At 33.1% G+C, this 22,077-nt stretch overlaps 2 protein-coding genes and 1 pseudogene across 4 annotated transcripts; 2 read left to right on the top strand and 1 right to left on the bottom strand.

Annotated features, from left to right (window-relative positions):
• The first annotated feature begins 324 nt into the window (after nucleotides 1-324).
• LOC136341228 (uncharacterized) lies at nucleotides 325-17,276 on the top strand. Of its 3 annotated transcripts, XM_066285987.1 has the most exons (13): nucleotides 325-483; nucleotides 599-2,332; nucleotides 5,591-5,656; nucleotides 7,030-7,092; nucleotides 10,586-10,814; nucleotides 12,301-12,509; nucleotides 12,914-13,119; nucleotides 13,352-13,572; nucleotides 13,630-13,743; nucleotides 13,907-14,063; nucleotides 14,489-14,660; nucleotides 14,716-14,943; nucleotides 14,997-17,276. In XM_066285987.1, exons 2-13 carry the CDS (start codon nucleotides 680-682, stop codon nucleotides 15,198-15,200), a joined length of 3,522 nt encoding a protein of 1,173 aa, XP_066142084.1. In that variant the 5' UTR covers nucleotides 325-483; nucleotides 599-679; the 3' UTR covers nucleotides 15,201-17,276. The 3 variants fall into 3 exon arrangements, with proteins under 3 accessions (XP_066142084.1, XP_066142091.1, XP_066142074.1); XM_066285994.1 differs by lacking the exon at nucleotides 13,630-13,743; XM_066285977.1 differs by having other exon boundaries at nucleotides 13,352-13,743.
• LOC136343282 (myrosinase 1-like) lies at nucleotides 8,227-10,137 on the bottom strand (annotated as a pseudogene).
• Nucleotides 17,277-18,523: 1,247 nt separating the features above from the next.
• Nucleotides 18,524-21,861, top strand: LOC136344424 (phospholipase A1 member A-like). Its single transcript, XM_066292299.1, has 7 exons — nucleotides 18,524-18,886; nucleotides 18,949-19,087; nucleotides 19,144-19,301; nucleotides 20,237-20,422; nucleotides 20,932-21,168; nucleotides 21,223-21,391; nucleotides 21,443-21,861. The coding sequence occupies exons 1-7, from the start codon at nucleotides 18,841-18,843 to the stop codon at nucleotides 21,573-21,575; spliced, it is 1,068 nt and encodes a 355-aa protein (XP_066148396.1). The 5' UTR covers nucleotides 18,524-18,840; the 3' UTR covers nucleotides 21,576-21,861.
• The last annotated feature ends 216 nt before the right edge of the window (nucleotides 21,862-22,077 follow it).

Raw genomic sequence — 22,077 nt, 5'->3', positions numbered from 1 at the left:
ATTAAACTACAGAGTAGATATTGACTTAACGTAATGTTAACAATTAATGTAAAATTTAGCAGACCTTAAGTATATAACCATAAAGTGAATTATAAAATTCAGTAACCAAATTCTTTTTGGAGATATTGTATAGGTTAACCATTTTTAATTTTAAAATAAAGGGCTGGCAGTCGTAGATATTTAAATACATAGTTGACATGACTACAGCGGTCCATAAATCGGACAATAAAAACCTCGCAATCAAACATACACCACGTGTATGTATGGTTGCCTATAGTTGAGACCATAGTCTTCAAGGTCAGCAACCTTGTGTTTTTTGTAATGACAGGAACCGAAACGTCAAAATAATTAGAACGGTCGATCGTGAAAGACAACGGCGCTCCGCTTTAATAATAAAAACCGTTCAACACTAAACTCTCCGTGTTCATCGAGCAGTTAATTAATACAATCATTTTAATTAATTCTTCCAAGAAAATCTACTCGGTAAGTTAAATTTTCAATGGCCAGTGTTAAATAGTATGGTGATTATTTGGCTAAAGTGTTCGCTTCAGTCTGAAGATTAAAATTGTAAGTATTTAAAGCAATTTTTCATTTACAGATCAATTACGAAAGGCACCTGTTCTCTCTCTGACACACTAACCACTGCTTATAACATGTAACCACAATTTGGAATCTTACAATGTACAAACCTCCACAAAATTGCAACCGAGTTAAATCCATAAAAAATAAGTTTGAGAATATTGAGAATCAAAGCCAGACTTCTGTTACCAAAGCCCCACCCTCAAAAAATAACTTGAGCATTGAGAGAAACCTTCCTTTAAGTGAAAGGACTAGGTTTAATCAATTAACTACCACTCCCAAAGAAAACCCTAAGGAATATAAAGTAAAACCTTCAGCTGCACATCCCACCCTTGTAAAGCAACTGTCTGATCCTCAAAAGTGTAACATCAAGAGGACTCCTGCCTTTAGAGTAGACAAACACAGTGAAATTCTACTTGATAAACCAGAACAATTCAAGCGGAATGACCCACTTCAGAGGACATTATTTGAAACCAAAGTAAAGCAATTTAACAATGTTAAAAGTTCTGATAATAAAGTGGAAAAGCAGTTTAGGGACAATGAGGCCTGTTCTTCAAAAGTGCCCTTGTCAAGTGATTTGAAGTATACTCCCGAGATTATGTTCTGTGATTCTTCTAGTGCTAGTATATTGACTCATAATAGTTCATTTTTGCATTCACATTGTGCAGAGGATATGAGCAATAAGAATGTAGGTTGTTGCCTCAATAAGACTGATTTGTATAATCTGAAGTTATTCAAAAAACCTTTATTAATTAAATCTAAGAGCTCACATGATTTCCATTCAATTAGGAGTAAATTTAGTCCAAGTTCTTGTGAGAGAATGACTGAGAAACTGCCTGTAAGCCCTAGACATATTCCAACTACAGAAAAGCAGAAGGACGAGCAGGTTATATATGGAACTGACCTAGATGAATCTGCAATATTGAAAAACATAAATCTTTCTCTGTTATACACAGAACCAATTCCAAAATCTCTGAGAAACAAACAACCTAGTGAATCTTCAAGTAGTAATGCAGAGTCGCCTTTATTTAAACCAAAAATTAAAGATATTTACACTAAAAGTACCTTACAGTTAACTGATGTAGATAAAAAAGTTTTTCTTGAGACTCTTAAGAAGGCCTTAAGTCAAGATTTGCCTGGGGGATGGACAGATTCTTTAAAAGTTGCTTTGAAAAAACCTCTTCCTGATGGGCCAGCCCCCAAAAAACCTCCAAGAACTTTCCAGCATTGTGGGGATCAAATTTTAAGTGTATGCAGAAAAGAAAATGCGCCATTCTTCTATGTGACAAAAGATATAGAGAGAAAAAATGTGGGGAAGAAAAATGGGAGAAGAAATGATCCTAAGTATATGCTCAATAAGTTGGAAATGGCTTTGAAGAATAACAAGTTGAAAACTAGGAAGCAGCAGAAAGTTGATGTTTCAACAACTTCAGGGGAAGATAGTGATGACAGTCTGCTATTTAGGAGCAAATCTAATCGAAATTTGCCGAAGCCTCCCACTAGTTTTAATACTCCCAAAGCTGAAAGTGACAAAAACTCAAATGGGTTTTCAGATTTTCTGTTGGGAGACTTGAATTGCTTTAATAATTCTTTTGGATGTGGAAACCCAGCTTATCAGAGAATTAAGGAGCCCAATTCTTCATTTTTTGTGGAGAGACCCAAGGATCCTATTTACGCTGAACCTATACAGAACAGAACTTCACAGATTAGAAGCGATTTTGAGAAAAACAACAGGGGCAGTTTATACTATATGGTAAGTGTTTATAACGACATATGAAATAAATGGATAAAAACGCGCTTTCTTCGACATTGCATTTGTTTAATCAAATTTCAATAATGAAATTTTAAAATAACTTTAATAAGTTAAAAATCATAGGACAGAAATGAATATGAAGGAAGTAAAAGTTTCAAAATAATAGTTAGCGACCAAATCTGTCTTGCAGTTAATGATCATTGTAATAAAAGGTGGGGTAGAAAACAGTTTGAGGAAACAAATAGAAAAACAACTTCTTCGACGGTTAATGGCCTTACAAATATTGAACTATATTGTTTACCACAATGAGTAAAGAGTTCACAAAAAATTACAGTCAGGCAATATGTTGACTCTGACTCACGTTTCAAAATCGAATTTAATTTTTTTGCCTAATTTTTTCAATTATCTGCTGTATTTTATGTCTATTTATGCTTAATTTTATTTTTTATTTATTTCTATCAATTGTAATCAGTGGAATAGCTATAAAGTTGATTTATATGCAAGTTTTCATTTTGTAACTTTATTACTTACTTCTTATTTGGTATACGAATAGCACCTACTTTTGCGTACACGCTAAAAGTTCTTAACTTAAACTATTTCTCGCAGAAAATAAATAGTATAATTTTCAAACAGGTAATTGAAATAATGATGGTGAAAATGTTAGTCCCTTGTAAATCTTAAATATAGTGAATATTTCTATCAATAATTCCCCAAAATAAAGTTACTTTTTGGTTTATAATAAAATAACTTTCTACTCGCTAAATCTACATAAACCCTATGAAATAAGAGGAACCGACCAGATAATATATATCTTTACGTTTCCTATTTATTGGCATATATCCATGCTATTTATAAAATGAGAGAGTTGAGTAGTATTTAATGGGGTATTAAAATTGTTTACTCACATTGAGAAACAAAAACTTACGTATTTTCAGTTGAATTCTTTAACTACAGGCTACAGATATTCTGTATTTGCCCAGAAGGTGGTACTATATAATGAATTTTGAAATGAAGAAAATTAAAGGAACCATTAGGGAATTTCGAAAATTAATTCGGGTAAGGGTTTTTTCTTTGCTTTGTTTGAATTATGCTGTTAATCTCCTTTTTCATAACAGTTCTGAGTCTTAATCGTAAAGGTGTAACTCTCTAAAATTGATTCATTTCCATAAATCTACGTTTATTACTTTGCTAATGACTGCCAGCTTTTACCTCCTTTGAATTAGTGTCTTAATAATTAATGTTAAATTTGCAGTAAATACCTACACCAATTCTAGGAGTGTAAACTTTTACTCTCTGCAGGGTTTTTAGGTTAAAATACCAACTGTGTATTTGCATGCATCAACCTCGGCCCAAGTACTTTCATTCTATCAATTAGACGATGGCGATAGCATTACTGCATCATGCTAAGAGATATTTTATGAGAGGAAAACATTCAAAGTATGATCAGGTGGTTTTGCTTGCATGAAAGTATTGCGAACATTTGCAATAATGCCGCTAGCGGCCTCAAAAAACAGCTGTTTAAAACACATAACTGCAATTAATAACTTATAAACGGGTCCCTAAGCATACGGGTAATATTTTAAGTGTGAATGTTATGAGACTTTGGGCCGGTTTGTATAGAATGGATATTAACTGAGACTTATGGCTTAATAGCAATTATTGTTTAATCTGAATATATAAATGTTAATGTAGGAAAGGTGGATAAATTTGAATAGTTAGGGCAGGCATTTGAAGCACGGGATATCTAGCAAGTTACATGAATATAACGGCTTTTATTTCTTAGATTTAATTAATTTTTTTTCTTTAAATTCCTTCGGCTCAGTACTTAATACTGAAACTTAGTTCATTCAATACCTCACAATGCCTGATAGATAGATCGCTGGACATCTGTAAAGAACAGACTTTATCTAGTTTATCTAAGGGAATATTTTGGATAATTAAGATATATAATATCTGGTTATCATCTAATAAATGAGTTAAAGTTCACCGATGTATATGCTTTTTGCAAGAATATTGCGATTTAGGTAAATTAAACTTGAAAAGCAGCAATCAAGATTTGAAATAGATATCCCAAAAGTTACAAGGAATTTTGAGACCTTGTAGGTATATACCATAGTGTGTTTCACAGGTGCAACGACTCCTGTGAAAATTGAAAAGGCCTTTAAAGACTTAAAGCTTCATCAACAGAAGTTCCTATCTGAAAAAGAGCATTTAATCCTTTCAAAGGAGAATGGAAAGAAATACCCATTATTCCTAATATACATACTTTTCTCACAGTTTTGCTATTAAACAATGCCTGTTTAATATGAAAAGAAGTTCTATAGTTATAGACACCGTTGCAGATTTTTTATGGCCGTTCGTGTTGTGTTCTTGGAATAATTTAATGCGAAGGTTTAGGACAGTAGAAGATGCTCAAGTTAAGTTATATTTAAATGAAAATTAGTAGTATTTAGCTCTTACATCGTTACAATGGAAACAATAATGGTAAGAAAAAATGGAGGATCCCTGTATTAATTATTTCAACAATGAGGTATTTAAGAAGAGTATTTCTGCAATAATTACAACGAATCATTCGTTTTCTATACTACCATGTCATTACAGCGTTACGACAATTTAAATATTATATTTACCCAACCTCACCTTGCCGTTTTAACTTTTTTTTTATCTGTTCAACATTGAAATGAGAAAAAAGACATATATAAGTTGTATGACTGATGACATTACTTTATAAGCCTGATCTGTGGATATAAACTTTAGTAGGATGCAACACATTTTATCTTTATTTCAATATAATCAATACAGTATATCAAATATTAAGTTATATTGTAATTACAATTTTATTGCTTGCTTCTTAGAATTTTCATAGTCTTAAAAAATACACTGCTAACTATTATTTGCAATGATCAAAGAGATCGCTTTGTTATTTTATCTAATGCTATCATGTTTTATGCAGACGCTAATAGCGGCAGTGATTAGGTATTAAGGGTAAGTTCATATTAAATAGGATGGGGGTTATATTTAGTTTCATGTTTGTTTTGCTGAAACAAAGATTCTTGTTTTGTCTTATCACAATACACACAAGTCCATGAATATTTTATTAAGCTACGGTAATTCCCAGTCCACAAGCACAATCTACATTACATTTTTAATGTGACTAAGCTTCCTGCACGGTTAAAACTCAAATAATTTAGTAGAGTACAGCTTCAGTTTAATATGTTATCCCCAAGTTTGCTGTGTTCACCTGATTTTCTCTTACAGAGCACCACTCTTATACAAGAGGACACAGGACAGAGTCATCAAGGACGTAGTTTTTCAACTTTACCGGTGAGCATTTTTAGAAGTAATTATAGTGTGATAAGTAGTAACGTGGCGAACCAATGCTAAAATAAAGTACGTAAAAATGCATAGTTGCAAAATGTAGGAATCGGTGTTACATTACATTATATGAGGAGATAATTATTTGCAGAACATATCAAACCAGGCAATACTTGGAAGGCATTATATATGTGTATTTCAGCAAATACAGATGGGATATCGGACAACTTCTACTTTATATTTGTAGAAATATTTCCATTTAGTCATTAAATAAGTGAAATTTGTTTACAGTGTGAATATCTTTCACAGTAACTTACTGAAGCAGTGCAACGCCCGAAAACTCCCAGTCTTGGTCTATGTCGCGGAACTGTGTGGGTACTGCTTTGATAAGATTGCTTTTAAATAATCACAATATGGATTTGGCAACGCTCGTTGTTCTAGACTGTTATAGACATTCAATTAACATACGTCAAAATATTTGTTCAGATGTAGCTTTCACTGAATGAACTTTTAACAGAAAACAATAGAGAATTGAGCGAAGAGTTGAAGGGTCGTTTGGTTCGGCAAGTTTCCATTAACAGAGAATTGTTACTAGAACGTAAGGAATGTCAAATAGAGGTGAACTATTTAACGAAGAAGTTGCGGATTAAAGTTGAGGAAATTCGGTATTTATACAGTGTGTTTATTAATAAGAATGGGGGTGATCTGAAGTTGTCGGAGAGAACGTTCGTGACTGTTGCATCTTAGACTGGGTAACTGTACGATGATGTTCGGAATTTAGAAAATTGGCAGGTCAGGCACATTATATATTTCACTAAAATTGAAATGTGGTGCAGCGTAAAACTGAGAAAATCATGATGGATATAGTCACCAAGATTTTCTCAACATTCGATTGTTTTCAATTTTTTACATTGCTTTTCATAATATTATACTCTACTTCATTAGAAGCCTGTTTTAAAATATCAGAGGAATGTCTTGGATTGATTCATTAGCCATGACTTATTCTTCAGAAGTTTGGTGATAAATAGCATATCGTCTAATCACCGTCCTACGTTTACGGTTCACTATGTACTGCGACAGTTATTTTATGATTTCTCGTTATTTATGCGATAAATTATTCATCATAGCTAAAGAGGAGCATATAATCTGAGCCAGGGTTATTTATTTAAACAAATTTCAAGGCGGTTTAATCTTCTTTCCGTAATTAATGACATCAATTGTTTATGTTATGACGCCCTTGAAAACTTCTTGAAATAAAACCTTTGGAAAGAAAATTGGTACTTGTTTGTCAAAGTGAAGAGTAAAAAAAAATTGTTTATAAAATGAAACATTTAGACTTCCTTAGACCGTTAATAAAATATTATCTCTTTCTCATTTCTTAGATTATGGATACCAAGCTAGACGATCCAAAAGAAGACAGAGACAGTACAACTTTAAACAGGCAGGTTAGTGTCCTTAAACTTTGCTCTCTTTATAATTTATAAAGTACTTCCTGGTTTCTTTACTCTCTGCCATCTTTCAAGTTTAATCTATTGCCTGTGTCTTAAAACATTAGGAAATATGTAAGTGTAGATATTCCACCGATTATAGACATGCCCTTCTCATTTGCAATTCCAACTACCTTATGTAGAACTGGGAAATCCCTTCTTGTTCCAATAGTAACATTTAAAATATTTACATAAAATTTTCATTAAGGCGCAACAAATTGATATTGTTGCATTAGTCTTGGTACTGTTAGCTGATTTTATTATATCCAGCTATAAGCAGGTGTGCTTACCAGTCTTCATTAATTACAAAAAGCCTGTTTGAAGTCATTTAGATCAATTTGTTTCCAAGATTTCATGCTTGTTGATGCCGATACCTAAATTTCAATTTATATTCGTTGCTGCGCTAAACAGATACGAATTTCCTTTACTAACCTACGTTTGTCTTTGTATTTATACTTCCTGCACTTGCCCAACTTGAAGTTTTAGACTATTTCCGTTCGCCGAAACTCTGCCTTAAAACCACTGCTTATTTGGCAGTAAACAGCACCATTGTTTACAAGAAATTAGTTTAATTACTTTTCAGTGACTATTGAATCCTCTAGATAGATCTAAGAATCCTTATTTAAAACTGAAAATATAAGTAATGTAAAGCCTTTTAAGTGAATATTACAAAAAAAACATTGTTATGTTTTTGGTGAGATGCGAAATTAATATTGCTATATTCTCTAGAGGTTTTAACATTTATACCTTTGGGAGAGTGTCATAATTAGTTATGAATAGATGACTAACAAATGAGCAATTTCCTCACAAATTTACATGGAAAATTGGCTTATGGTACGAAATGTATATTGGATTTTCATTTCTGCGTCTGATGTAAATTAGTTGAGTTTCGTTACCGGTGTATTGTGAGTGAGTTTTTCTTTTGTTCTGATAGATTATTATTGGCAATCACATTATGGTATGTATTATTTCTTAAGTTTATGCAATTTTGTTGATTTTCTCCAAAGACCATATGAAATTGAAAATATAAAAGAATACTCGAAAAGAAAGAAATATGTTTAATTAACTTTATTCAATTTCAATAAGCGTTCACTAAACAATTTCAAGACTATATTTGAAAGGGCAATATTCGAGGCAACCGCTATCAGCTATACTCTTGTAGTAATAATAAGACTCTTTGGGCGTCCTCGTTTTATTATCGCTCACAAAATCCACCTCAATGAACCCAAATTTCTCCCTAAAATTTTCATATAAGATCACAACACTTTCTCAGCACTTACAACAGGACTTACGTATATCCTGCGGTCCATTCGAAATTATTCATAAAAGACCAATGCAAATAACCAAAGACGTTGATCTCGTCTAAGTACTTAGACATCAGCACATTGCAGAAATGACCCTGTAAAAATGCTAATGATGTTCTTCAAAGAAATAAATTTTCCTCTTTGATACCTGTATGTAGGTGATCCTGCTAGTGTCATTCAAAGTTTCCCCACCATCCGACCAACCATTCTCAGTTATAATAATTCTGGGGTTGTCATAGGTATCTGCCACCCATTTGAGCAATTTTCTGAGCCCTTTTGGAACGTCATGCAGCCATACACTTTTTGCCATGGGCCAGCACGTGTTAGATGACGTAATTGTGTTCTTATCACGTCATAACTCGCAGTGATCAATTCCAACTCTGATATGTTTGGTATTAATGTGATGTAGAATGTTGTGTAACTGAAGCGAAATGTTGTTGCGTCATTAACGTAAAAATGAGTAAGGTCTGTACTAGTTTAAGCCAAAATAGTCATAAGTACCCTTCATGTACTCAATACCCTCATCGGTGAGCTCGGGAAGTTTTAATTTATTATATCCTTGTAAAGCGCTGAGATTGGCAACTCTATTTATGATTATTTGAGGCCAGTTTCCATGGACTACTGGGTTTGCCACCAAACCTATCTAAGAGTATCACTTTATCCAATCAAACTATATTTAATATTAATAGTTTACATCCCATTGTAAATAGTTTTCACAAGCATGCTTGTCCTTCTCACTTTCAGTTAACGGTTCAGGATAATGGGACATCAAAACTATACCAACTTCACCGTTCTGCATGGCCTTAAAGGTGTCATTATAAATCCTGTAAACTCTGGCATGAGCCATAAATTGGTGGTAAAAGCAGTCATAAGTCAAAGTCCCTGATTTTTTTTTATCCCCGGGGCATGAGTCCCTGTTCCATAACCATAGTAGCATATCATTAGAGACTCGTTCACGGTTATCTAGTATTTGACGTAAGGTCCGAATCGTTTATAGCAAAATAGTCGATTATAGAATAGTCGGTCCAGCCTCCCAGCTCATGAAGAGCTAGTGGAAGGTACCAATGATACAGAGTTATCATAGAATCGATGCTATTGTTTTTTAATTTCTACAATCATTTGTTATTTACCTATATTACTGAAGAAATATATATATTTTTTTAACCTTAATCAAGTCTAAATAATAATCCACCCCCTCTTCGTTGATATTGTTCAAACTTCCATCGGACAATACTCGGGCCCATGATATGGAAAATCGATAAATATTCACTCTCAAATTTCTTAGAAGCTCGACATCCTGGTCAGTTTTATGGTAAGAATCTGTTGCTACGTCCCCACTGCTACCATCCCTAATCAATTCCGGATATTTATGAGTGTACATATCCCATATATTTTCCCCTTTTCCGCTGAGGTATCAGGCACCTTTCACTTGATATGAAAATGTTGCTGTGCCTCACATGAAATCTGTTTCAAAGCATTTTTTGCATACCGAAGTTACTCTGCAATTTTAAGATTAAAGTTTCGAAAAACATTAGACAAAACTTACTCAGTATTGAATGTAAAAATGCAGATAATTGTGAAATAATTATATAATTCAGTTACTTTTAATAGGTGGTGAGTCGAAGTGCTTTCGATTCTCATATTGACTGATGTATCTAATGTGGTTTACTGGTTTATAAATGGATCCCAACCCAAGGAATTATTGTATTTTGTTATTGGTCCTTGTGATGGCATAAGCATCAGTGGATTTAATTAGCTATTGTAAAGAAAAGTAGGGTTGTAAATTTTATACAGGACAACCAGAATATGTGCAAGTTTATCATTAGCTTCTCTGATAAGGAAGGTGAAATATAAATAAAAATCAAATAGAATATAGATATATACAAGTCAAAAATAACATACATAACATAATTGGAACTACTTTATTTTTCTATTTATATTACAGTATTGGTTAAACATTATTTTGAATAAAATATGGGAATAAAATTTATTTTTTTATTTACGTCCGAAATTCATTTATTATTATTAACCTTGAAAGATTTTATTAGTTTTGTTTTGCATTTTGCCAAAATTAATTTTTATTGACTTTATGGCTAATTTTTTTCCTTTGCATTGTGTCTTTGTTCACTATTTTTATCTCTATATAGATATCAGCGGAAAACTCCTCTCTCTCCTCATTCACTTCAGACTTGGATTCGAATCCTAGTCCTGTCACTGATGATCCCCATACTAAGATACGATACCTGATTGAAAACTTCGAACAAAGAAGGCAGACGTTGCCGAAAGTAGAGAAGGGAGCAGAATTAGCGGACAGCGGTCAACACGATAGTTGTAACCGGGTGGAGGTATTGAGGAATTCTTTAAGGAAAACTTTAGGTGAGATTGTTGATTTTTAAGTATCTTAGTATGTAATTTTAAGTTAATAAACTAGTTAAGGCTCTTATGTCTTAGACTCGATTTTAGTTGCAAAAGTTTTTTAGAATAATGCAGTCGCTCCGGGTTGGAAACTAACAATGGAAATCTTCACTCTTTTACCAATGAACGCTGGCCCTAATTACATTACGTTTTTAAAAATTGCAATTACTTATGAGATTATTTTATTTTTGATCAAACAGGAACCCGATACTATGAATCTCGTATTAACCTCAATACAATATATCTCATAACATTAATTATACGTCTTGCATTCAAAAAATATCTATACAATAGTAAACGTTCAGTCGTGAGTTTCCAATTGTTTAATAACATGCAGTCTCAATAGTACAGTTTTTAATTGAACTGTCTTGTAATATTTACTGGAAATTTTGAAAGAAATTAGCTTTTTTAATATTTAACATCCGACCAGGCTTATAAGCTTATTAACTAATAGAGCTAGGAATCGACTAAAATTACATTGAGTTATAACGCAAGATTAATGTGGTTATTGGTTCCTTGAAACTAGCCTGTAAGTTCGCAGAACATTCAAATGTAAATCGGAATGCATGTAACTGTTGTAATCTTTTTACTTAACAACAGTATGCATAACAAAATTTCATGATTTGTTTATGTATTCACCATCTGAGTCCACTCTCTCTATTGTTGCGGGAGTTTCATAATACCACTTTTATAGAATGTCTTTGATTGAGCGCGAAACTTCGTGTATAAACTAGACAACATCATCATAAATTAACCTGAAACTTTGTACTACCCAATGCCATTTTTAATGGTATAGAAAGAAGAAAATCACATAATCTGGGATCTGAGCGCGTATCTTACCAAAATTCTCTCGGTAATGCAAGTGATTACAATTTTGTGGACACGATCAAGACTGTTTGTCTAGTTAATGATTCAGTTGTGTTACGACGTTTTCGGACGTCTCACGTTCAGCAAATTTTCAAATCTGCAATTGCTGAACTCCACTTGAAGATAAATTAGATGTAAAAGGAAAGATTGGAAGGAGTGAAGATTGACTACAAAACAAGCAGAAATAACATGATAATAATGAGGATAAATTTATGAAATTTTTTCATAACGTCAGTAATGTCAGCAATAATTACTTGTAACGATGGCTCATAAGAGTAATAAAACAATTTCCCACAAAAATAGCGAACTATAAAGGGGAATTTGAGCTTGATTGACACACTCTTAAATTATGAAACAACCACTTCTGTTACTTGTAAAATTGCGTTTTTCAATGTATATCAAGAAGTCCAAAATTGTTTGTTATTTATATGAAATAGCATCTAAGGGCTTTGAAATTGCAGGTTTATCAGGGCCAGTTTCTTAAAAAAAAAGAGCACATTGGACATTTTTATTCCCTTCTAATATATTTTTTTAATACTTAGAAACAGACGACAGTGAACCAGTTAAATTTTTTCTTAAGATCGAAGTTTCAACACTGTTGTTGGATCCAGGGACTCGAACTCAGAAGAGGGTAAAGTGGCTCGCATGGTTGCCAGGTTCCACACATTCCAGAAAACAGCTCCAAAGTACCAACAACCTAAAATCAACAAAGACAACTTATTTTATTGCTGCCTTGTGATTGAGAAAGTGCAAGACTGTGCCCAGATCAAATTCAAATTTCCTCCTAATGTAAGTTGGTAATTATTTCCCATTAGTAACGCCACATTTTACAAATAGCATTAGAACGCAATTTTTTAGCTTTACTACTATTTGTAATTTGTAAATTTTGTTAATCTATGCGGTTCCATTAAATCACACAACTCGATAATTTTATGATTAGTATATGTAGTCAATAAATGAAAATTGTTATTGCTTAAACAACACTTATTAATATTTTAATTGATCCTCTACAAGATTTTGGAAAAATGCGTTTAATGTTATTGAAGTGTTAAGATTCATTTAAGGCGTGTATTGTTATTTCAACATTATAAATTATATTGTTAATAATGGTTAGGTCATCAGAGTAATTCGATAATTTAATATCCAATTAAGGATTGTAGATAATTACTACTATACAATATTCTTAAATTTAGGTTGAAATTCCCAGAGATATAGAGCAGCTGTGCTTTCCAGAGAGCCCGGACAGCGCTCCACTGGAGGGTACAAGTGCAGCTCAAACCTATACTCTTTTGGTTACCAACGAAACGGGTGATAGAACCTATGGGTACTGTCGAAGGGTACTGCCGGAGGGTTCAACTTATTGCCTGCCATTGGCTTATTGCATTTTGAGTAAATATAAGTAAGTATTGATGTCTTAAAGACAGATAGATATTTAACTCGACAATTTAATGCATTGATATGTATTGCTAATACGCGTACCAGTTTTGTATTGTGCCTCTCCCTATATTAACCACACGGTGCCCTTTTAGTTAGTAACTTTTGTAATATTAACTGTTTCTTCGTTATTGTTTAAACTTCCAGTTTTTAACCAGTAACCCCTTTTAATCATGATTTTCCATTATTTTTCTCAGGGCTCCTCGATTCTATAAAAAAATTCTTCTCGAGCTGGAATGCCGCCATGGCATTAAGGACAAATTTCGGGAGCAGCTGATTAGCCAGTTTTATCTTAAAAAATTTCCGAAACCCGGCGAAAGCATCTCAATAAACTTGTCGTTCATCGAGGATCAGAAAAGTAGCGATGGGAACTCGAATGAGTTGGAAGAGAGTTTGGATTTGAATAGTTACATTCACGGTAAGTTAAAATCCATAAGGGTTGTGTGCGATTGGAGCTTATTCCCGACGGTTTTAGTGAATAAAACTGGAGAATATGGTACTTTGAGTAACACTAGGAAGACTACCATTTTTGTATCTGAGAATGATATTTTAGAGAACTGCTTGAGTCCTAGTTATGTTACTTATGAAGGTAGGCATTATAAATAAAACTGCAGGGATAAGTTACATGAAGTTTTCATAAATTCACTTTACTTTTTAAAAAGTAGGTATTTTTGCTTTTGCACTTGCGTAGTAAACTCCATGTGATTACGTGAATTTTTATACTTTGGAAAATAATTATGTGTCTTTTTCAGGTAACAGAACAGAACTTGTTTTAACACTACATCCAGACCCCAGATACGAGGACGCAGATTTAAAGAAACTTCATAAATTACCTTCTGATATTCTGTTGAAAATTTTCTCTTCCCTTCTATTGGAGCGCAAAGTGGTGTTGATCAGTTCAGCTATAAGGTAAATCAATATTCAGTTCGACATTATATCTAAAAATAATCACTAAAACGGTTCATGTAAAAAAAATCACAGTTTTGGTAATTTTAAATTTCGAGATTGTTAGAAAGTTTGAAAAATACAAATTTTATCGTTGAAGCTAATAATTAATTTGACAAATTTGGAACTTCCACTATTTCTTTTTTCTATTATTACTTATAGTTTCATAGATCTCATTATCACCCAAGATGCCGACTTTGCGTATTCTAATATTGAATTTACGGAAGAATTTGTCAAAAGCACAGTTTTAATAAACCAAAATTTTTGACAGTTGGTTTAGTGAACTCAAACAAATTGGTATCTGGATAGTGTTAATATATTACTAAATAAGTTACTCTACTGCTTTAGCCTAAAGCATTATACCAATTTCACGAAAAAAATTTTTTTAGCGAACTCTCTTCTTGCGTTGACTCTCTACAAAGTATCCTGTACCCATTCACATGGTACCATACTTTTATTCCCATTCTACCGGAGGCTCTTTGGGACATAGTGGAAAGCCCCACGCCGGTAGTATGTGGCGTTCTTTCAGCAGATGCCATAGAAGACCGTCATATCGAAAACGTAACTACCCATCGTGTTAGCATCGAAAGTCTAATATATATATACTTTTTCATAGGGAATTGTTGTGAATTTGGACACACAATTGGTCTTGGTAGAAGAAGGAGATGAAATGAAGATTCTTAGCAGCAGCTTGCAGAAGGTGTGGCGACAATTTATTAGCCTGGCGAACAATAACAAAACTAGGGAATACGTTTATTCTGTCTATTTGGCGGACGCCTATTTGTATGTGTTTATAAGCTGTTTTAAAAATTATAAACAGTATATTGTGGACAGAAAGTTTCAAGTAAGTTTTATTTCGTTTTGGGATTTCATGACTTAAATTGATGTTTTCAACAGAAAGATGACTTGGTAAAAGCAGGCAAATCCAAAGGAATTAGGCGTTTTTTGAAAATGTTCACTGAGACCTGTATGTTCCACGCTTTCATGGATACGGCGCTTCACAATCCCGAAAGTTTGGCTCCTTTTGATAAGAAAATTGAATTGTATGGTTCAGACGAGAGTCGCGTTATACTGGATAAATTGATTGAATGGCACCGGTAAACTATAGACTGATTATTATTTAGTATGTTTTCTTTTATACGTTTAGAGACATTTCTGCTCTTCTTTAATTTTTTCTAGAGGTTTTTATAATAAATTGGGCTTGTTTTAAGACAGATTTGCCGAAGGAGTTCGTAAGTCCCTGAATATATAGTTTAAGGTTAATATTACAATATTGCAATAGTATCCAATGTGTTGTCTACAATGGGCTTCTCTTAAACGAATTTTGTTTAATTCTACAATATTGAAATAATATACGGACTCCTAGAAATATACCAGATGAAAAAAAGAAATATTTATGGGAAGTTCAAAAACAAGTGACTTTAGAATAACTAATGGCGAATTTGGGTACCCACAGAAGTTTACATGCAGTGCGGTATTATAGCTAGTGAAAGCGATCTGGATCTGTCTAACACGTTACCAAATGTTATATTAAAACAAACACAGTCGAAATCGCTACAAAATTCGTCGACATTTGCCATAGTAGCGAAATAATCCAGACCTTATTTCTACACCGAATTTTTATTAAAGCAGAGCATTGGTGTTTACATAACTAAATTAGGTTGTTTTATTGTAAGGGAGTTTAATTACGGCTACTGCAGATTACACATTTTTTCTCTGCCCACATTTTATATGGTTACTTAAATGACGTAAAGACATGCGCCATCAATCTTTTGTTTTTATCTATTAACTTAGAATTGTCGAATACGCACACATACGTATTTCTTTATACCAATTAAGTAATCGATCAAACTGTCAGCTGACGCAAAGTCTGTACTTTGTGGTGGCCGTTACTTAATTACATGACCTTTAAAAATCCATCATTGTATGAATACAAAAAGTTGTATTTTTTCAAGTTCTTGGAGCTAAAGCTTAGAAAATCAAACTCCTTTTATGTTTTTTTGACAAGGTGCTAATTGAAACGCGTGTAACATAGTATAATAAAACACCGGTTTTTGTACCTAACGAATGTGAATTAAATCAGTGCAAATTAGTATCACATAGGGATAGTGCAGATACAGTGCAGTTTAAAATAAATTCATTCGAGCTTACAGTAAGAAGTTTTACTACACGCAAATTAAAGTGGTATGTGTCAGATTCAGGAGTTTTGTGGATATTTGATATTGATATAGGTGCGGGAAAATTTTACCGTACATGTACATGTAATAGTTATGAGTGTAAATTACCTCACAAATACGGAAAGTAATTATACAATGAGCACGGTATGGTGAGGACAGTAAGTTATGCAAGTCGGCAATGCTATCGCAACCGTGTGCCTTAAAACACCCCTTTTCATACTTCTTAGGCAAATAACTATTCCGTCAGCTACAAAAAAACGCGTCGTATGGTACTGCATTAAACATACCATCAATCTCAATTTGCGCCTTGTCCATAACCATTTGAAGGGAAAGATGATTGTCTTAATTTAATATTATTTTCAACTTGTTATAGAAATAGCTTAAAGCCTTTATTAAATTTTCTGATATTTAACGTTTTTAGAACGTATTTAAATATTTTTAAAGCTAATAAATATAGCTTTAAATCGAATGTCGATAGTACGTTTGAAGTATTTTTAGTGCCTTATATGTATACTTTAATGTTTATAAATTTGAAATAATAGTACGAGAATATTGATGATATTTTATACAGGGTAATTTTTTTTAACGTCAAACAAAGCAGTTATATTAAACGATATGGGAAAATGGCACCTGGATATATTTTTTATTATTCTAATTTTTTTATTGACTTTGTTGTCATGGTATTCTTTGAATACCCCCCACCTCCTTATAATTCGAAAAAATTCCGAAATACAACTTTTTCGCATCAAATATGTTTATTAAAGTTTATATATATATTTACTTTAATCTGATTTGAAGTAGTTGCTTTGTTTCATTTTAAAAAAATTCGACCTGTATAATACAGTTAGATGTTTGCAGTTGTTAGTATCGAAATTCCACGCATATTCCTAGAATATTCTGTTGTAAATAGTTTATACCGCTATTAGTTTTGGTTAGATTAAGGACTTTTTATAAAACGTTAAACTATTTTTATAAAGTTGAATAAACTGTTTTTGTATTATTTCCTGTAGTTGTTTATTATTTAATGCGGTAAATGGGACCCTAGCCTATTATTTTAGAGATCTGGCCGATGATATTTGTTAATTAAACAGCCGATAGAAATTTGGTATTTCATTATTTCAAGATTTGTTCAAGGTAGGTATAGAAAACGCTTCATATTATATGAATTACTCAAAATCGTCCCTAGAACCGCAGCCAGATATAATTAATATTCATAGCATCTTATTGAAAACGACATACTGTAAGAAGTTCACACTTCAAGACGTACCTTGTATATTTCTTTAAATTGTAAAATATGTACCGTGCTTCTTTCTATAACTATCTTATTCGAAGCTCTAACTTTAATGCTTAAAGGATACTATAAACAGGCACTATTGGGACAACCTGTAGGTATCATATTTTTTAATTCATCACTTGGCTCGTGAAATTTAGAATTATCAAATTTTGCAAACGTTTATAGCATGAGGAAGGACATATCCTGCAATAAAAACATATATTTTAATTTCTTCACTTTTTTTGTCAAGATAAATCCTTCAGCTCGTCCAATTAGTAAAAAGTTCGAATAGAAAATAAAACCCATACAATTCACTGAACCTTTTATAATGTTACTCTATTCTATTTTTTTACAATGCACCCTTGAGCATTTCTTTCCGAAAATTTCAATTCACTCTTTAGTTTTATTATATTCTTTTAAATTATCTTGAACTGTTCGGATATTCTCGCATTGACTGTCGCAACTCGATCGGCTAATTTAGATCTTATTTATGATTAGCTCATACCGGTAAAAATTTTTGGTAATAAGACTACCTTTACCTACATATAATAGAAACCCAATTACACACTTCTTAACATTGATTTTTGTTCGTAAATCACAAATAACAAATTCGATCAATTTAGTCCAGTTCAAACGCTAGTTAAAGTTAAATTCTCTATTCTCAACACATTCAATGGACTCACGTCAAATAAATGAAGAAAATGGAACACTAATTTACTTCCAGTGTGGTATGCAAATAAGGCAATTACATTAAGTATTCGAACCGCTTTCTTTTATCACCAACCCGTTACTTTTGCTGATATGTATGCAACATCGCTGTTCTTTATAGTGATGGGCATCCGCATTAAGGCTACCAAAATACCAAGGATAGCATACCCACAGAGACTACCGAAGTTTGAGTATTAAAGAATTTGTTGTTTTAGAGGGAAACTTATCTTTAGCAAATATTAGAAATCAAAAATTTACTTAAAGAGAGTGACGATCAAGAAGTGGATTTATTAAGTGGTGACTTTTCTCTTTGCTGAGACCCTTAAGGATTTTTTAAATTGATTTTACGTCGATACATTGTATGAGCAAACTGTTTATGTTTTTTGGGGAGAGTTCTTCTTTGTACTTGAAACTCTTCATACATGTCTTTAATTGTTTATTAAATCGCATAGCGTGTGCCCACATTATTTGCTAATTTCTCCTTATTACATTTCATAATTGTTAAGACGACTTTTGTGAAGACTCAGTAATGGTTTAGTGATAATATCGAATAGTATTGTTTAGCTCAAATATCTCAGGAACTATGAGTATTGTTAACTGGTCTTTATTATACGTTTTTGTGATTGGCGGTAAGTAATTTTGAATTCGCAACAAAAGTATGTAATTACTGTACTATAATTTTACTATTTAGGCAATTGCCAAAATCCATTCCTGGACCCTATAAAAGATGCCCTTTTCCTGCACAACTTCGTGCCAACTAATAATACCATCCAGGACTGCGTTTTCAGGCCTGCAAATCAGAAGGACATGTGTCCTGATCCAGATGTCAGGTACCTACCTTTATACATTGATAATCCAAATTAACTGGAACCTCAATAATCCTTAGATATGTGTTGTATAGCAATGGACAAAAGCAAGTGTACGATTATAAACAGTCTGATTGGCTCAGGCAGAGCATTTGGGACTCCTCAAAAGAAGACATGCTCCTGGTACATGGGTATGCTGGAGGGGATGACACTCTTCCCATTAATGTTCTGAGAGATGGTACCTACCTACATACATAGAGAACTAAAAGTTTTGTATAAATTAATTAAATATTGGAGAGAAATACTTTTCACGAAAACACTGGAACACGTCAAGTATTGTTTTTAATTATGCATATTTTGACATAACAGAGATGTATACAGGATTAACCATGTAGTAGATAAATGTACTTTTCAGTTTTTTCTTATAGAACCCGATGTATATTGTGACGCTTTTAAGTTCTTTGAGAAAATTTAAATATATTTGATGAAACATACGGATGCTTAAATTCAAAAAGTTTTGCAAAAAAAAACAGAAAATTAGAAATAATGATAGAACTATTAATATTTAAAAAACAATAATATAAATTATTATAATATAATATATTATATGTTTCAACTGTGCCGCGTTGACTTCCTGATTGACGACAAGCCGCAATTTAAATTCCTCAATGACTTTTCTTAACATTTGAGGAGATATTTGTTAAGTTTCTTGAGTATTTTTATTTTTTTTAACTCTTGCACAACGTTAGACTTATTTAACTACACCCTATGTTTCAGATCACCCCATTAAAAAGTCCATACGTGTGAGGTCGGGGTATTTTATAGGCCACTCTAATTACCCTGTTGCGCGAATATTTAAATAACTGTATAATTTAGACGTGATGTGTTGCATAAAATACGTTCAGAATTTCTCAAAGGATTTAAAAACATCATAATATACATGGAGTTCGATAAGAAAAAAAATGAAAAAGTATATTTAGTTATTACATTGGCAGTTCTGTAGACTTGTCTTTTACATAAAAAAAATTGCACCATTAAAAACAATATTTAGCGTGTTGTAGTATATTCATAAAAAATATTTCGTTCAATTTTTAACGAATTAACGCGGGACTTTCGGTCCTCTATGCATATTTCCTACTTTCTGTGATTTATGAAGTAAAAGCTACTTTTAAGCATATATTCGCAATGGGTCGTACAACACTTGGATTTTGGATTGGGGAGCTTTAGGCGAGGCCCCCTGTTACAGGGCTGCTGTTAACAACTTGAGAGCTGTAGCGAAATGCACTGGGGATTTTTTGACATCGCTTAGAACGGCTGGGTTACCCACAGATAGGCTTACTTGTGTGGGGCATTCTCTAGGTATGATAGGTATTCTCTAAGTGATGTTTACAGCTCTCAGCATACCCTAAATCACTGGCCTATCGCCTTCATATAAAACTAAGTAATTTTCTAACTCTATTTATTAGTTTATGTCAGGTTCTTAGTTGATTTTTTTTTAACAACCTTGCTTTTATTAGATTAAAGTGCGTGCATTTGGAAATACAAAGGACCCTTGTGGCGTTTAACATATCTCATATTATTAGATGAAAATATTCCATTTTTTTTCTCTTCTTCGTTCATAGTTACTTTTTTTGGTTATTTTTATTTTTTTAATGCTTCTAGCACTCTTCGACTTCATCTGTATTTATGCAAAATTTTTGAACTACATCTCACCGTTTGCTCACCACATTTCCTACTTTATTACTTCGCAAATGTTAATAAATTTTACCAGAATATTCCTGTTTTGGAATATTTCTGACTTAGAGACCCTGCTTCTTTCGCCTTTGTAGTTTATAACTAATGCACCAAAATATTAATTTATTACATAGGGAGCCATATATGTGGGTTGATCTCAAAATACGTCCTATTCCGCATGCATCGAATTGTGGCTTTAGACCCAGCTCGTCCAATGATCACCAATCAAATAAAATTAAATCCTGGTGATGCTGCTGCAGTTCATGTCCTCCATACTAATGCTGGTCATTATGGGGAGGGCGGTAAGGGTGGACATGTGGATTTTTGCATTAATGGAGGGAGAATTCAGCCCTATTGCGAGAATGGAGATAGTAAGCGTTCATTTTGGCACGTCCTATAATGGTGAAAATATCTATCGTTTTTAGTTGATGCCCAACTTTGCAGCCACATTTGGGCCATTTGCTACATGGCTGAAAGTTTGGTGCCGCATATGCAGAAGAAGGCGGAGCCTTGTTCGAGAAGGTGCCCGTCTGGGCCTAGGCCTGGAAATCGTGTGGGGATTCCCGTGATGATGGGACAGACAACTCCTTTAAGGTTGATAATTATTCTTAGAAGGTTTTATCAATATTTGTGGTTCCTTTTTAGTGCTATGGGTTCCTACTGCGTTCACGATAAAGAACCCCCATATTGCCCGACAAGTTCCCAAGATATTGGTGACGTCAGATGTTGCCTGAAGCCCCCAGATATTTCCCCACAGAAGACGCGACGATGGTTTTAATTTACGTTAGAGAATAAAGTTTCCAGATTACCAAAAACATAACATGTAGCAGTAAAATGTATACAATTTCAAACATAAATGTCATAAAAATTCGCTTAAAAATATATTATTATTTTTTGTCTATTAAATTTTCCAGCCGGGTTTCCAACGGAAGTTAGACCGGACGTGGCGTGACCGTCAGACCTACTTGGCCAAGAATATTGGTGTTACAATTCCTGCAGGTTTCTGGATAATCGATATTAAGAAGGAAATTGTATATATAACTTCTTGTGTAGTAGGATAAAAATAGGAGTGAAGTAATTTTTTTCAATAAATTTATAAATATACCTTTAAGTCAAAAAACACACATATTAAGATCCAATTTTTTCGAACTCCTGACAACTTTACCAGCCAGACGAATCAGACCAGAGCATTGGCCATTTTTTCCATTTACATGGTCATTATTTTGCTAGCACAGATACCAAGTTGAACGACTTCAGATTTCTTTCGCTTATCGCTTGGT

Source organism: Euwallacea fornicatus, chromosome 1 (assembly GCF_040115645.1).
Source record: "Euwallacea fornicatus isolate EFF26 chromosome 1, ASM4011564v1, whole genome shotgun sequence".
Lineage (NCBI taxonomy): Eukaryota > Metazoa > Arthropoda > Insecta > Coleoptera > Curculionidae > Euwallacea > Euwallacea fornicatus.
The sequence above is the reverse complement of the archived record's forward strand: the minus strand, read 5'-3'. Positions and strand labels throughout refer to the sequence as shown.

Bases quoted from the DNA above. Each gene is read 5' to 3' on its own strand.
- LOC136341228 (XM_066285977.1), top strand. From the start codon at position 680: ATGTACAAACCTCCACAAAATTGCAACCGAGTTAAATCCATAAAAAAT. The intron at 14,064-14,488 runs GTAAATCAATAT...AAATTTTTTTAG, and splicing joins TTGATCAGTTCAGCTATAAG to CGAACTCTCTTCTTGCGTTG. The intron at 14,944-14,996 runs GTAAGTTTTATT...TGTTTTCAACAG, and splicing joins TTGTGGACAGAAAGTTTCAA to AAAGATGACTTGGTAAAAGC.
- LOC136344424 (XM_066292299.1), top strand. From the start codon at position 18,841: ATGAGTATTGTTAACTGGTCTTTATTATACGTTTTTGTGATTGGCG. The intron at 19,088-19,143 runs GTACCTACCTTT...AATAATCCTTAG, and splicing joins TGTCCTGATCCAGATGTCAG to ATATGTGTTGTATAGCAATG. The intron at 21,169-21,222 runs GTAAGCGTTCAT...TATCGTTTTTAG, and splicing joins CTATTGCGAGAATGGAGATA to TTGATGCCCAACTTTGCAGC.